This window comes from Mustelus asterias, unplaced genomic scaffold (genome assembly GCF_964213995.1).
Source record: "Mustelus asterias unplaced genomic scaffold, sMusAst1.hap1.1 HAP1_SCAFFOLD_4770, whole genome shotgun sequence".
Taxonomy (NCBI): Eukaryota; Metazoa; Chordata; class Chondrichthyes; order Carcharhiniformes; family Triakidae; genus Mustelus; species Mustelus asterias.
This window is the reverse complement of record NW_027594713.1, coordinates 2,501-13,890: the sequence shown is the minus strand read 5'-3', so window position 1 is coordinate 13,890 and position 11,390 is coordinate 2,501. Positions and strand designations below refer to the sequence as shown.

The following is an 11,390-nucleotide window of genomic DNA, read 5'->3' as shown; positions in this document are numbered from 1 at the left end:
TCTGTTGCTCAGTCGGTTGATTGGTGGAGCCTCGGAATCCTGATGTTTGAGCTTCTCACAGGGGCGTCTCCATTCACCCTGGAGGGCGAGAAGAACTCTCAGGGGGAAGTGTCCAGGTGGGACATTTTTTTGTGTTAAGCTTGTCTGTGAGTACAGACATCTCTGGCCGGGCCCAGTATTTACCCCCATCCCTAATTGCCCCCTGGAGAAGGTGGTGGGTGAGTCGCCATCTTGAACTCGCTGCAGTCCCCGTGTGGTGTAGGTACACCCACCGTGCTGTTAGGGAGGGAGTTCCAGGACTGTGATTGGACATCAGTCAGTCCCCGTGTGGTGTAGGTACACCCACAGTGCTGTTAGGGAGGGAGTTCCAGGATTGTGATTGGACATCGGTCAGTCCCCGTGTGTGGTGTAGGTACACCCACAGTGCTGTTAGGGAGGGAGTTCCAGGACTGTGATTGGACATCAGTCAGTCCCCGTGTGGTGTAGGTACACCCACCGTGCTGTTAGGGAGGGAGTTCCAGGATTGTGATTGGACATCGGTCAGTCCCCGTGTGTGGTGTAGGTACACCCACAGTGCTGTTAGGGAGGGAGTTCCAGGATTTTGACCCCAGCCACAGTGAAGGAACGGCCGATATATTTCCAAGTCGGGATGGTGAGTGGCTCGGAGGGGGGAACTTGCAGGCGACACCTGGACAATGATTGATATACAGAGGCGACAGGGATTTGCACGGGGCAGTGGAAACTATAATGTGTTTATGGGGCAGTGTAGAGGGAGCTTTACTCTGTATCTAACCCCGTGCTGTACCTGTCCTGGGAGTGTTTGATGGAGGACAGTGTAGAGGGAGCTTTACTCTGTATCTAACCCCGTGCTGTACCTGTCCTGGGAGTGTTTGATGGGGGGCAGTGTAGAGGGAGCTTTACTCTGTATCTAACCCCGTGCTGTACCTGTCCTGGGAGTGTTTGATGGGGTCAGTGTAGAGGGAGCTTTACTCTGTATCTAACCCCGTGCTGTCCCTGTCCTGGGAGTATTTGATGGGGACAGTGTAGAGGGAGCTTTACTCTGTATCTAACCCCGTGCTGTACCTGTCCTGGGTGTGTTTGATGGGGGACAGTGTAGAGGGAGCTTTACTCTGTATCTAACCCCGTGCTGTACCTGTCCTGGGAGTGTTTGATGGGGACAGTGTAGAGGGAGCTTTACTCTGTATCTAACCCCGTGCTGTACCTGTCCTGGGAGTGTTTGATGGGGGGACAGTGTAGAGGGAGCTTTACTCTGTATCTAACCCCGTGCTGTACCTGTCCTGGGAGTGTTTGATGGGGGACAGTGTAGAGGGAGCTTTACTCTGTATCTAACCCCGTGCTGTACCTGTCCTGGGAGTGTTTGATGGGGGACAGTGTAGAGGGAGCTTTACTCTGTATCTAACCCCGTGCTGTCCCTGTCCTGGGAGTGTTTGTTGGGGGACAGTGTAGAGGGAGCTTTCCTCTGTATCTAACCCCGTGCTGTCCCTGTCCTGGGAGTGTTTGATGGGGGACAGTGTAGAGGGAGCTTTACTCTGAACCTAACCCCGTGCTGTACCTGTCCTGGGAGTGTTTGATGGGGGGCAGTGTCGAGGGAGCTTTACTCTGTATCTAACCCCGTGCTGTACCTGTCCTGGGAGTGTTTGATGGGGGACAGTGTAGAGGGAGCTTTACTCTGTATCTAAACCCGTGCTGTACCTGTCCTGGGAGTGTTTGATGGAGACAGTTTAGAGGGAGCTTTACTCTGTATCTAACCCCGTGCTGTACCTGTCCTGGGAGTGTTTGATGGGGACAGTGTAGAGGGAGCTTTACTCTGTATCTAACCCCGTGTTGTACCTGTCCTGGGAGTGTTTGATGGGGACAGTGTAGAGGGAGCTTTACTCTGTATCTAACCCCGTGCTGTACCTATCCTGGGAGTGTTTGATGGGGGACAGTGTAGAGGGAGCTTTACTCTGTATCTAACCCCGTGCTGTACCTGCCCTGGCAGTGTTTGATGGGGGACAGTGTAGAGGGAGCTTTACTCTGTATCTAACCCCGTGCTGTACCTGTCCTGGGAGTGTTTGATGGGGGACAGTGTAGAGGGAGCTTTACTCTGTATCTAACCCCGTGCTGTCCCTGTCCTGGGAGTGTTTGATGGGGGACAGTGTAGAGGGAGCTTTACTCTGTATCTAACCCCGTGCTGTACCTGTCCTGGGAGTGTTTGATGGGGGACAGTATAGAGGGAGCTTTACTCTGTATCTAACCCCGCGCTGTGGGAGTGTTTGATGGGGGACAGTGTAGAGGGAGCTTTACTCTGTATCTAACCCCGCGCTGTGGGAGTGTTTGATGGGGGACGGTGCGGAGATTCAGAGTGTTTGTTGTGTTAACAGGAGAATCTTACAAGCAGACCCTCCCCTTCCGTCTGAGATCAGTGCAGCCGGGCGAGATCTGATTCAGAGATTCCTTGTCAAGGACCCAAAGAAGAGGCTCGGATCAGGACCCAAGGGCGCGTCGGAAATTAAACGCCATCCCTTCTTCCGGGTAAGGCTTCTGTCTCTCGCAGGCCTCTGACCCCTGACCCCATCCTTTTTCTGATTAACAGACCGCCCCAGGGGTTTGGGGGAGGGAGGTGAAGGGGGGGGGCGTGGAGTTCGGGTTCGAGGGCGGGGGACGTTGAGATTACAGTGGAATTAGGAGCAGAATTTGGCCATTCGGCCCATCTGCACCGCCATGACTGATATTTTGACTGATAAGGGCGGCATGGTAGCACAGTGGTTAGCACTGCTGCTTCACAGCTCCAGGGTCCCGGGTTCGATTCCCAGCTTGGGTCACTGTCTGTGTGGAGTTTGCACATTCTCCTCGTGTCTGCGTGGGTTTCCTCCGGGTGCTCCGGTTTCCTCCCACAGTCCAAAGATGTGCGGGTTAGGTTGATTGGCCAGGTTAAAAATTGCCCCTTAGAGTCCTGGGATGTGTAGGTTAGAGGGATTAGCGGGTAAATATGTGGGGTGGGATTGTGGTCGGTGCAGACTCGATGGGCCGAATGGCCTCCTTCTGCACTGTAGGGTTTCTATGATTTTTCTCATCCCCATTCTCCTGCCTTCTCACCTGAACCCCTGATCCCCTTATTGATCAGGAACCTATCTCTCTCTGTCTTCAATACACTCAATGACCCGGCCTCCACTGTGGCAACGAGTTCCACAGATTCACCCCCACCCTCTGGCTGAAGAAATTCCTCCTCATCTCGGTTCTAAAGGGTCGTCCCTTTACTCTGAGGCCGTGCCCTCGGACCCCAGTCTCCCCGACTAATCGAAACATCTTCCCCGTGTCCACTCTATCCAGGGCCTTTCAGATCCTGGAAGATTCAGTGAGATTCCACCCCCCCACCCCCGCCTCCACATCCTTCTAAACTCCAATCAGATCATGGCTGATCTCTCCCTGATCTCAAGTCCACCTGTTCCCCAACTCCCTTTAACCCATTTTTTAAAATCAGAAATATATCCATCTCCTTCTCGAAACCATTCAATGATTCAGACTCCCCCGCGCTCTGGGGCAGCGAGTTCCACAAATTCACCCCCCCCTCTGCGAGAAGTAGTTCCTCCTCCATCTCAGTTTTAAATCTACCGCCTCTCGACCTGTACCCTGTGACCTCTTGTTCTGGATTGCCCCACAAGTGGGGGGGAATCATTTGGTCCACATTTACTTTATCAATCCCTTTTATATCCCTCGATCAGATCCCCCTCTCATCCTCCTAAACTCCAGCGACTACAAGCACAAACTCTTTAACCTCTCCTCATTGGCTGTTGGGGAGAAGATAAGCCTCCAAAGGCTTGGGCCTACACACGAGCGGTCTGCATTTCTCGAGCGTCTCCTGCCACCTCCCAGAAGCTCCGCGATCAATGAGATGCTGTTTCTCCAGAGTGGTTGTCCGATCGGAAACGCGGCAGGCAACTTGCGCACAGCAAGATCCCACAGGAATCAATGATCTACGTTGGGTCGTTTCTTCGTGATGTTGGTCAAGGGATAAAGAGGAAACCAGGGAGAGTGGTTGGGGTGTGGAATGGACTGCCTGCAGTGATAGTGGAGTCAGACACTTTCGGAACATTTAAGCGGTTATTGGATAGGCACATGGAGCACACCGGGATGATAGGGAGTGGGATAGCTTGATCTTGGTTTCAGATTAAGCTCGGCACAACATCGTGGGCCGAAGGGCCTGTTCTGTGCTGTGCTGTTCTATGTTCTAACTCTCCCCCCCCCAGCCCCCATTCCCTCTCTCCTCACAACCCCACCTCCCCACTTTTCCCAATCCACCCCCACCACAATACTTCCTCCATCACGCAAACCAGCCTCCCATCCGTTGACTCCGTCTACGCTTCCCGCTGCCTCGGGGAAAAGCAGCCAGCATAATTAAGGACCCCCACGCACCCCGGACATTCTCTCTTCCGTCGGGAAAAAGATACAAAAGTCTGAGGTCACGTACCAACCGACTCAAGAACAGCTTCTTCCCTGCTGCCGTCAGATTTTTGAATGGACCTACCTCGCATTAAGTTGATCTTTCTCTACACCCTAGCTATGACTGTAACACTACATTCTGCACCCTCTCCTTTCCTTCTCCTCTATGTACTCTATGAACGGTATGCTTTGTCTGTATAGGGCGCAAGAGACAATGCTTATAACTCTATCCCAATACATGTGACAATAATACATTAAACTGATCTTTCTCTGCACCCTAGCTATGACTGTAACAATACATTCTGCACCCTCTCCTTTCCTTCTCCCCTATGTACTCCATGGGGTGGCACGGTGGGTTAGCACTGCTGCCTCACAGCGCCAGGGTCCCGGGTTCGATTCCCGGCTCGGGTCACTGTCTGTGCGGAGTTTGCACATTCTCCCCATGTCTGCGTGGGTTTCCTCCGGGTGCTCCGGTTTCCTCCCACAGTCCGAAAGACCGTGCTGGTTAGGGTGCTAAATTCTCCCTCAGCGTAACCCGAACAGGAGTGTGGGCGACTCGGGGGATTCTCACAGTAACTTCATTGCGGCGTTAATGTCAGCCTTTCCTGTGACACTGACAAGTAATCTTTTGAACATCCTGGCAGGGAATGAACTGGGAGGATCTGGTGGCCAAGAGGATTCCGGCACCCTTCAAACCCGTCATCAGGAACGAGATGGACGTCGGAAACTTTGCCGAGGAATTTACCGAGATGGACCCTACCTATTCACCGGCCAGTCTGCCTCACAGCGGAGACAGGATATTCAAGGTCTGTCCGGCACACCTGGGTGGAGGGTTGCTCGAGGGAGTCTCCCCGTTCCCCTCTCACCCACCCCCAAACCGCAGGGAGAAACAGGAGCAAGAGTCAGCCATTCGGCCCCTTGAACCTGTTCCACATTCACTATGAATGACCTGATGGTTTTGATCTATTATTGTCACATGTACCGGGATACAGTGAAAAGTATTGTTTCTTGCTGCGCTATACAGACAGAGCATACCGTTCATAGAGAAGGAAAGGAGAGAGTGCAGAATGTAGTGTTACAGTCATAGCTAGGGTGTAGAGAAAGATCAGCTTAATATTTGATTTATTATTGTCACATGTATCGGGATACAGTGAAAAGTATTGTTTCTTGCGCACTATACAGACAAAGCATACTGTTCATAGAGTACACAGGGGAGAAGGAAAGGAGAGGGTGCAGAATGTAGTGTAACAGTTACAGCTAGGGTGTAGAGAAAGATCAACTTAATGCAGGGTAGGTCCATTCAAAAGTCTGACAGCAGCAGGGAAGAAGCTGTTCTTGAGTCGGTCGGTACGTGACCTCAGACTTTTGTATCTTTTTCCCGACGGTAGAAACATAGAAAACTACAGCACAAACAGGCCCTTCGGCCCACAAGTTGTGCCGAACATATCCCTACCTTCTAGACCTACCTATAACCCTCCATCCTATTAAGTCCCATGTACTCATCCAGGAGTCTCTTAAAAGACCCTATTGAGTTTGCCTCCACCACCACTGACGGCAGCCGATTCCACTCGCCCACCACCCTCTGTGTGAAAAACTTCCCCCTAACATCTCCCCTGTACCTACCCCCCAGCACCTTAAACCTGTGTCCTCTCGTAGCAGCCATTTCCACCCTGGGAAAAAGCCTCTGAGAGTCCACCCGATCTATGCCTCTCAACATCTTATACACCTCTATTAGGTCTCCTCTCATCCTACGTCTCTCCAAGGAGAAAAGACCGAGCTCCCTCAGCCTATCCTCATAAGGCATGCCACTCAATCCAGGCAACATCCTTGTAAATCTCCTCTGCACCCTTTCAATCTTTTCCACATCCTTCCTGTAATGAGGCAACCAGAACTGAGGACAGTACTCCAAGTGGGGTCTGACGAGGGTCTTATAAAGCTGGAAGGTGGAAGAGAGAATGTCCGGGGTGCATGGGGCCCTTAATTATGCTGGCTGCTTTTCCCCGAGGGAAGTGTAGACAGAGTCAATGGATAGGAGGCTGGCTTGCGAGATGGACTGGGCTTCATTCACAACCCCACAACTGTTTCTTGCAGTCTTGGGCAGAGCAGGAGCCAGACCAAGCTGTGATACACCCGGAAAGGATGCTTTCTATGGTGCATCTGTAGAAGTTGGTACACTGAGGGAGAATTTGGCACCCAACCAGCACGTCTTTCGGACTGTGGGAGCAAACCGGAGCACCCGGAGGAAACCCACCCAGACACGGGGAGAACGTGCAGACTCCGCACAGACAGTGACCCGAGGCCGGAATCGAACCCAGGTCCCTGGCGCTGTGAGGCAGCGACGCACTCTCTCTACATTTAATTTTTTTTATTCATTCATGGGACATGGGCGTCGCTGGCTGGGCCCAGCGTTTATTGCCCATCCCTAGTTGCCCCTTGGAGGGCAGTTGAGAGTCAACCAGAGGGGCACCAATATCCTCGGAGGGAAATTTGTTACGGCTCTTCAGGGGGGTTTAAACTAATTTGTCAGGGGAGTGGGAAAGGGAGTTGTAGTCCAGAAGTCAGTGAGGGTGGTGAGGTATTGGGGAAGGTATCAGGGTCAAGGGTGGGTACTGGTAGACAGGAAGTTGGGTTGAAGTGTGTCTACTTCAATGCAAGAAGCATCCGGAACAAGGTAGATGAACTTGGGGCGTGGATTGGTACTTGGGACTACGATGTTGTGGCCATTACGGAGACGTGGGTAGAACAAGGACAGGAATGGTTGTTGGACGTTCCGGGGTATAGATGTTTCACTAAGTGTAGGGAAGCTGGTAAAAGAGATGGAGGAGTGGCATTGTTAATCAAGGATAGTTTAACGGCTGCGGAAAGGCACTTCGTGGGGTACACTGAGGTAATATGGGCTGAAGTTAGAAATAGGAAAGGAGCGGTCACGTTGCTAGGAGTTTACTATAGGCCCCCAAATAGTAATAGAGATGTGGAGGAAGAAATTGCTAAGCAGATTATGGATATGTGAGGGTCACAGGGTAGTTGTCATGGGGGACTTTAACTTTCCAAATATTGATTGGAACCTTTGTAGGTCAAATAGTTTGGATGGGGCAGTTTTTGTGCAGTGTGTGCGGGAAGGTTTCCTGACACAATATGTGGATGGGCCGACTAGAGGTGAGGCCACATTGGATTTGGTACTGGGAAATGAACCGGGCCAAGTGTTAGATTTGGTTGTGGGAGAGCAATTTGGAGATAGTGACCACAATTCGGTGTCTTTTGTTATTGCAATGGAGAGGGATAGGGCCGTACGGCAGGGCAAGGTTTACAATTGGGGGAGAGGTAATTATGATGCGATTAGGCAAGAATTAGGGGGCATAAGTTGGGAACAGAAACTGTCAGAGAAAGGAACTAATGAAAAGTGGAACTTTTTCAAGGAACAAATACTGGATGTCCTTGATAGGTATGTCCCTGTCAGGCAGGGAGGAAATGGCCGAGTGAGGGAACCATGGTTCACAAAAGAGGTGGAATGTCTTGTGAAAAGGAAGAGGGAAGCTTATGTAGGGATGAGGAAACAAGGTTCAGATGGCTCGATTGAGGGTTACAAGTTAGCAAGGAATGAGCTGAAAAAGGGGCTTAGGAGAGCTAGGAGGGGACATGAGAAGTCCTTGGCGGGTCGGATCAAGGAAAACCCCAAGGCTTTTTACTCTTATGTGAGGAATAAAAGAATGACCAGGGTGAGGTTAGGGCCGGTCAAGGACAGTAGTGGGAACTTGTGTGTGGAGTCAGTAGAGATAGGCGAGGTGATGAATGAATACTTTTCTTCAGTGTTCACCAAGGAGAGGGGCCATGTTTTTGAGGAAGAGAAGGTGTTACAGGCTAATAGGCTGGAGGAAATAGATGTTCGGAGGGAGGATGTCTTGGCAGTTTTGAATAAACTGAAGGTCGATAAGTCCCCTGGGCCTGATGAAATGTATCCTAGGATTCTGTGGGAGGCAAGGGATGAGATTGCAGAGCCCTTGGCGTTGATCTTTGGGTCCTCGCTGTCCACGGGGATGGTGCCAGAGGACTGGAGAATGGCGAATGTTGTTCCTCTGTTTAAGAAAGGGAATAGAAATGACCCTGGTAATTATAGACCGGTTAGTCTTACTTCGGTGGTTGGTAAATTGATGGAAAGGGTCCTTAGGGATGGGATTTACGACCATTTAGAAAGATGCGGATTAATCCGAGATAGTCAGCACGGATTCGTGAAGGGCAAGTCGTGCCTCACAAATTTGATAGAATTTTTTGAGGAGGTAACTAAGTGTGTTGATGAAGGTAGGGCAGTTGATGTCATATACATGGATTTTAGTAAGGCGTTTGATAAGGTCCCCCATGGTCGGCTTATGATGAAAGTGAGGAGGTGTGGGATAGAGGGAAAGTTGGCCGATTGGATAGGTAACTGGCTGTCTGACCGAAGACAGAGGGTGGTGGTCGATGGAAAATTTTCGGATTGGAGGCAGGTTGCTAGCGGTGTGCCGCAGGGATCAGTGCTTGGTCCTCTGCTCTTTGCGATTTTTATTAATGACTTAGAGGAGGGGGCTGAAGGGTGGATCAGTAAATTTGCTGATGACACCAAGATTGGTGGAGTAGTGGATGAGGTGGAGGGCTGTTGTAGGCTGCAAAGAGACATAGATAGGGTGCAAAGCTGGGCTGAAAAATGGCTAATGGAGTTTAACCCTGATAAATGTGAGGTGATTCATTTTGGTAGGACAAATTTAAATGTGGATTACAGGGTCAAAGGTAGGGTTCTGAAGACTGTGGAGGAACAGAGAGATCTTGGGGTCCATATCCACAGATCTCTAAAGGTTGCCAGTCAAGTGGATAGAGCTGTGAAGAAGGCCTATAGTGTGTTAGCTTTTATTAACAGGGGGTTGGAGTTTAAGAGCCGTGGGGTTATGCTGCAACTGTACAGGACCTTGGTGAGACCACATTTGGAATATTGTGTGCAGTTCTTGTCACCTCACTATAAGAAGGATGTGGAAGCGCTGGAAAGAGTGCAGAGGAGATTTACCAGGATGCTGCCTGGTTTGGAGGGTAGGTCATATGAGGAAAGGTTGAGGGAGCTAGGGCTGTTCTCTCTGGAGCGGAGGAGGCTGAGGGGAGACTTAATAGAGGTGTATAAAATGATGAAGGGGATAGATAGAGTGAACGTTCAAAGACTATTTCCTCGGGTGGATGGAGCTATTACAAGGGGGCATAACTATAGGGTTCGTGGTGGGAGATACAGGACGGATATCAGAGGTAGGTTCTTTACGCAGAGAGTGGTTGGGGTGTGGAATGGACTGCCTGCAGTGATAGTGGAGTCAGACTCTTTAGAAACATTTAAGCGGTTATTGGATAGGCACATGGAGCACACCAGGATGATAGGGAGTGGGATAGCTTGATCTTGGTTTCAGATAAAGCTCGGCACAACATCGTGGGCCGAAGGGCCTGTTCTGTGCTGTACTGTTCTATGTTCTATGTTCAACCACATTGCTGTGGCTCTGGAGTCACATGTAGGCCAGACCGGGGTAAGGACGGCAGATTTCCTTCCCTTAAGGGAACCAGATGGGTTTTTCCGACAATGGGTCATCAGGAGATTCTTAATTCCAGATTGAATTCAAATTCCAACATCTGCCGTGGCGGGATTCGAACCCGGGTCCCCCCAGAACATGAGCTGAGTTTGTGGATTAATAGTCCAGCGATAATGCCACTAGGCCATCGCCTGCCCGCAATGATGAAAGGTGGGACAGGCCCGAGGAGCTAAATGGCCTGCCCGTGCCTGGAGGGGGAGGGGAGGCTGCATCGAGAACTCTCTCTCAATCTGCGTTCCCTTCCCTGTAGGGTTACTCCTTCATCGCCCCCTCCGTCCTGTTCGATCGCAACGCGGTGATGTCTGAAAACCTGGAGCTGCACCTGAGCGACGCTGTGGACGGCCCGGATAGAATGGCCGTCGCTCGGAGTGCCATGACCAAGGTAGGGATTGGCTTCTCTTTCCCCCTCCCTCCCCCATTCTCACACCACTGGCCTCTGGGATCAGAAAGTGTTCCGTCCTCTCCACGGGGGTGGGGGGTTGTGGGGTTGTTTGCGGTTGGGCATGTAACTTAGGCCTTGCAAAGTCGGTGAGAGTTTCTCCTCAGGAAGTAGGCCGGGAATCCAAGATGGTTGCCGCCTCAGGATTGACCTTTGACCCCGCCCTCTTGATTCTCACTGGCAGGATGTTGGGCCGATTGGCAGCCACAGAGCCAGGCACCCTCAAAGCGGGCGCAGAGTCCAAACCGGGAGGGGGTTAAGGGGCACGGAGAGGTGAAAGGGCAGCAGAAAAGGGCGCCAGGGTCCATTCTCTCCGGGGCTGATTCCTTCTCTTGGTTCCGGCATTCAGGACTCGCCATTCTTTCAAAACTACGAACTGGACATGAAGCAGCCCCCGCTGGGAATGGGAAGCTTCTCCGTCTGTCGAAAGTGCCAGAATAAGCAGAGCGGCCAGGAGTTCGCCGTCAAAATCCTCAGCAAAAGGTAAGGAGCCTGGAAACGTCTCCCGCCTCACTGTCCAAATCCCTCCGCAGACTGCTCACTACAACCCTCCCTATCTCTGTAACCTCCTCCAACCCCTACACCCCCTCCCTATCTCTGTAACCTCCTCCAACCCCTACACCCCCTCCCTATCTCTGTAACCTCCTCCAGCCCCTACACCCCCTCCCTATCTCTGTGACCTCCTCCAACCCCTACACCCCCTCCCTATCTCTGTAACCTCCTCCAGCCCCTACACCCCTCCCTATCTCTGTAACCTCCTCCAGCCCCCTACACCCCCTCCCTATCTCTGTAACCTCCTCCAGCCCCTACACCCCTCCCTATCTCTGTAACTTCCTCCAGCCCCGACACCCCCTCCCTATCTCTGTAACCCCCTCCAGCCCCTACAACCCTCCCTATCTCTGTAACCTCCTCCA

At 51.7% G+C, this 11,390-nt stretch overlaps 1 protein-coding gene across 1 annotated transcript; it reads left to right on the top strand.

Annotated features, from left to right (window-relative positions):
* Positions 1-17: 17 nt before the first annotated feature.
* Positions 18-10,979, top strand: LOC144491225 (ribosomal protein S6 kinase alpha-5-like). Its single transcript, XM_078208905.1, has 5 exons — positions 18-116; positions 2,385-2,535; positions 5,088-5,249; positions 10,288-10,419; positions 10,826-10,979. Exons 1-5 carry the CDS (start codon positions 43-45, stop codon positions 10,961-10,963), a joined length of 657 nt encoding a protein of 218 aa, XP_078065031.1. The 5' UTR covers positions 18-42; the 3' UTR covers positions 10,964-10,979.
* The last annotated feature ends 411 nt before the right edge of the window (positions 10,980-11,390 follow it).